Source organism: Kryptolebias marmoratus, linkage group LG10 (assembly GCF_001649575.2).
Source record: "Kryptolebias marmoratus isolate JLee-2015 linkage group LG10, ASM164957v2, whole genome shotgun sequence".
Lineage (NCBI taxonomy): Eukaryota > Metazoa > Chordata > Actinopteri > Cyprinodontiformes > Rivulidae > Kryptolebias > Kryptolebias marmoratus.
The window spans coordinates 22,009,874-22,012,448 of record NC_051439.1 but is presented as its reverse complement, the minus strand read 5'-3'; the positions used below and the strand labels follow the sequence as shown (position 1 = coordinate 22,012,448).

General features: G+C 41.9%; 1 protein-coding gene across 1 annotated transcript in view; it reads left to right on the top strand.

The window, feature by feature from the left end:
* Positions 1-2,575, top strand: part of gabrr2a (gamma-aminobutyric acid type A receptor subunit rho2a) — a 20,073-nt gene that overhangs the window by 9,973 nt on the left and 7,525 nt on the right. The window contains exons 3-4 of the mRNA XM_017431651.3: positions 452-519; positions 602-825. Coding sequence (XP_017287140.1) covers positions 452-519; positions 602-825 — 292 coding nt within the window. The remainder of the gene's footprint in view (positions 1-451; positions 520-601; positions 826-2,575) is intronic.

Sequence of the window (2,575 nt, the reverse complement as noted above, 5' to 3'; positions counted from 1 at the left end):
ATCCATCCATCCATCCATCCATCCGTCCATCCATCCACACATCCATCCATCCATCCATCCATCCATCCATCCATCCATCCATCCATCCATCCATCCGTCCGTCCGTCCATCCATCCATCCATCCATCCATCCACACATCCATCCATCCATCCACACATCCATCCATCCATCCATCCATCCATCCATCCATCCATCCATCCATCCCTCCATCCATCCACCCATCCATCCATCCATCCCTCCATCCATCCATCCACACATCCATCCATCCACACATCCATCCATCCATCCATCCATCCATCCATCCATCCATCCATCCATCCACACATCCATCCATCCATCCATCCATCCATCCAACCAGTTCAGGGCTGTTGTCAGAGTCTGAATCTCGTTGATTTTTGGGTTAAAGTTTCTCAGTTTCAGGTCTGTTTATGATCCAGTTTCTGCTCTCCAGGACCTGCCATCCCTGTTGGAGTGGACGTTCAGGTGGAGAGTTTGGACAGCATTTCCGAGGTGGACATGGTAAGAAAACTTGTGAAATGTGGGACTTTTTATCGTTGTCATTGGGTCGTGAAACCCATCGTCTCTCTGTAACCCCCACCAGGACTTCACCATGACGCTGTACCTGAGACATTACTGGAAGGACGAGCGTCTGTCGTTCAGCAGCAGCACCAACAAGAGCATGACGTTCGACGGTCGTCTGGTGAAGAAGATCTGGGTCCCCGACGTCTTCTTCGTGCACTCCAAGAGGTCCTTCATCCACGACACGACTACCGACAACATCATGCTGCGCGTCTATCCTGACGGACATGTTCTCTACAGTCTGAGGTCAGTGGCATTTAGAAGTATGGATAATTGCAAACAAGACTGAAATGTCACCAGATTTGAATAATAAACATGTTATTGTCAGCTTCCTTAGACAAAGAGTGCCTGTTGACAATTTTAGAATAAACCAGAGTAGAAGCTAGTGTCTAAAAGTACATCTTTAAATCCAAAAAAGCTGGGACTTTGTGTAAAACATAAATTAAAACAGAATCATGTTTTAGTCAGAATGAAACAGTAAACATATCAAATATTTAAAATAAGAATTTTTTTTTTAAATAAAAGGTATATTTGAATTTGATGATGGCAAAACGTGTCAAAATGTTGAATCAGGAGCAACAAAAGGCTGTAAAATCAAATGGTACGAATCAAAAACAGCTGGAGGAGCATTTTGCAACTAATTAATTAAGCTAATTGTGATAAAAAGAGTGTTTTAGAGAGGCTGAATCTTTTAAAAGTAAAGATAGGCAGGGGTTCAACAGTCTGTGAAGAGAATATTTGAGTCTCCCATCATCTCCAGATCATAAAATCATCAACAGATGTGAAGAATCTGTAGAAACCTCTGAGGTCAAAGGTCAAGGCTGCATTAAAACCAGGTTCTGGTTCCGTTCTGCTCAGGAACACTTCCACAGATCAGTTCACGAATGCTGCTTAAATCTCTATCAGGCAAAGAAGAAGAAGCCAGATTGGATTATGTCTGATAGGAAATAAATATTTAAAAAGTTTAAAAAGTAGTTAAGTTTTATAATGGATGTTTGAAGCCCAACAAACCGGAATTAATGGATGTTAAAGTTGATAAAAGGAAATGAGGAAAATCCTAAAGTTGTTTATTAGAAGAAGAAATGCAAACCTACAGTTAGAGATTCACTGGAGTTGAAGAAAAACAGCATCTGAAGTGCTTATTTTCTTAAAGTAGTACTGCAGTTCTTTCAACTACCCGACAAAATGCATGAAAGAGTGATTAAAATACGAAAACTAGAAGCAAAAAAAAGACTTCACAGCACAGCTGTCTGGTAAGTGACTTCACGTCTTTATAAGTTTTCTAAAAAAGGATCATTAAGCATCATCTGGAAGTCTTTGTATTTGTCTTGTTTTCTCCGTTTAGGACTTCTGAGACAATAAGAGCAGACGGATCCTGGTGTGTTTTAGAAATCAGCTTTTCCTTCATCATTAATCATCCGATAATCACGGCGACGCCGCGCTGTTCGTGTTTCTGTCTCCTCAGCACCGACAGAAAACTTCAGGAAGCAGATCTGAGAGCAGCTGCGACTGTGTTTTCACCGACACATCACAGGCTGCAGCTGGAGCGGGAAAATATTATTAATTAAAAAAACACAAACTGACGTCGGGGAGGAAAAGGAAACGTGTCGGAACAAAACGGCTGTAATTACAGGCAATCCTGCCGCCTTTCATGCCTGATTTTTAAACTAAGATCATCATCTTATCTCAAGGTGATCTGTGGATGACTCTCAGCTACTACCACACCAAATATCAGACCCTCCAGGATTTCACAATGTTGCGATCGCAACTATTAACGCAAAATCAAGCAAACCCCGCGAAATCACAGCTTTCCTGCAACTTTAACCCAATATTTATTGTTTCTAAAGTGATTCGCCACCGTTTCTGCGGTCTAGTGTCTTCTTTGTGGGTTTGTGTAGCGTGGAATACAAAATAACCCCAAATAACTCAGGAAGAAGACACATGACGTCACTTCCTGTTAACATCAGAATGCCGGGAGCGTGCAGGAGCAGCGACC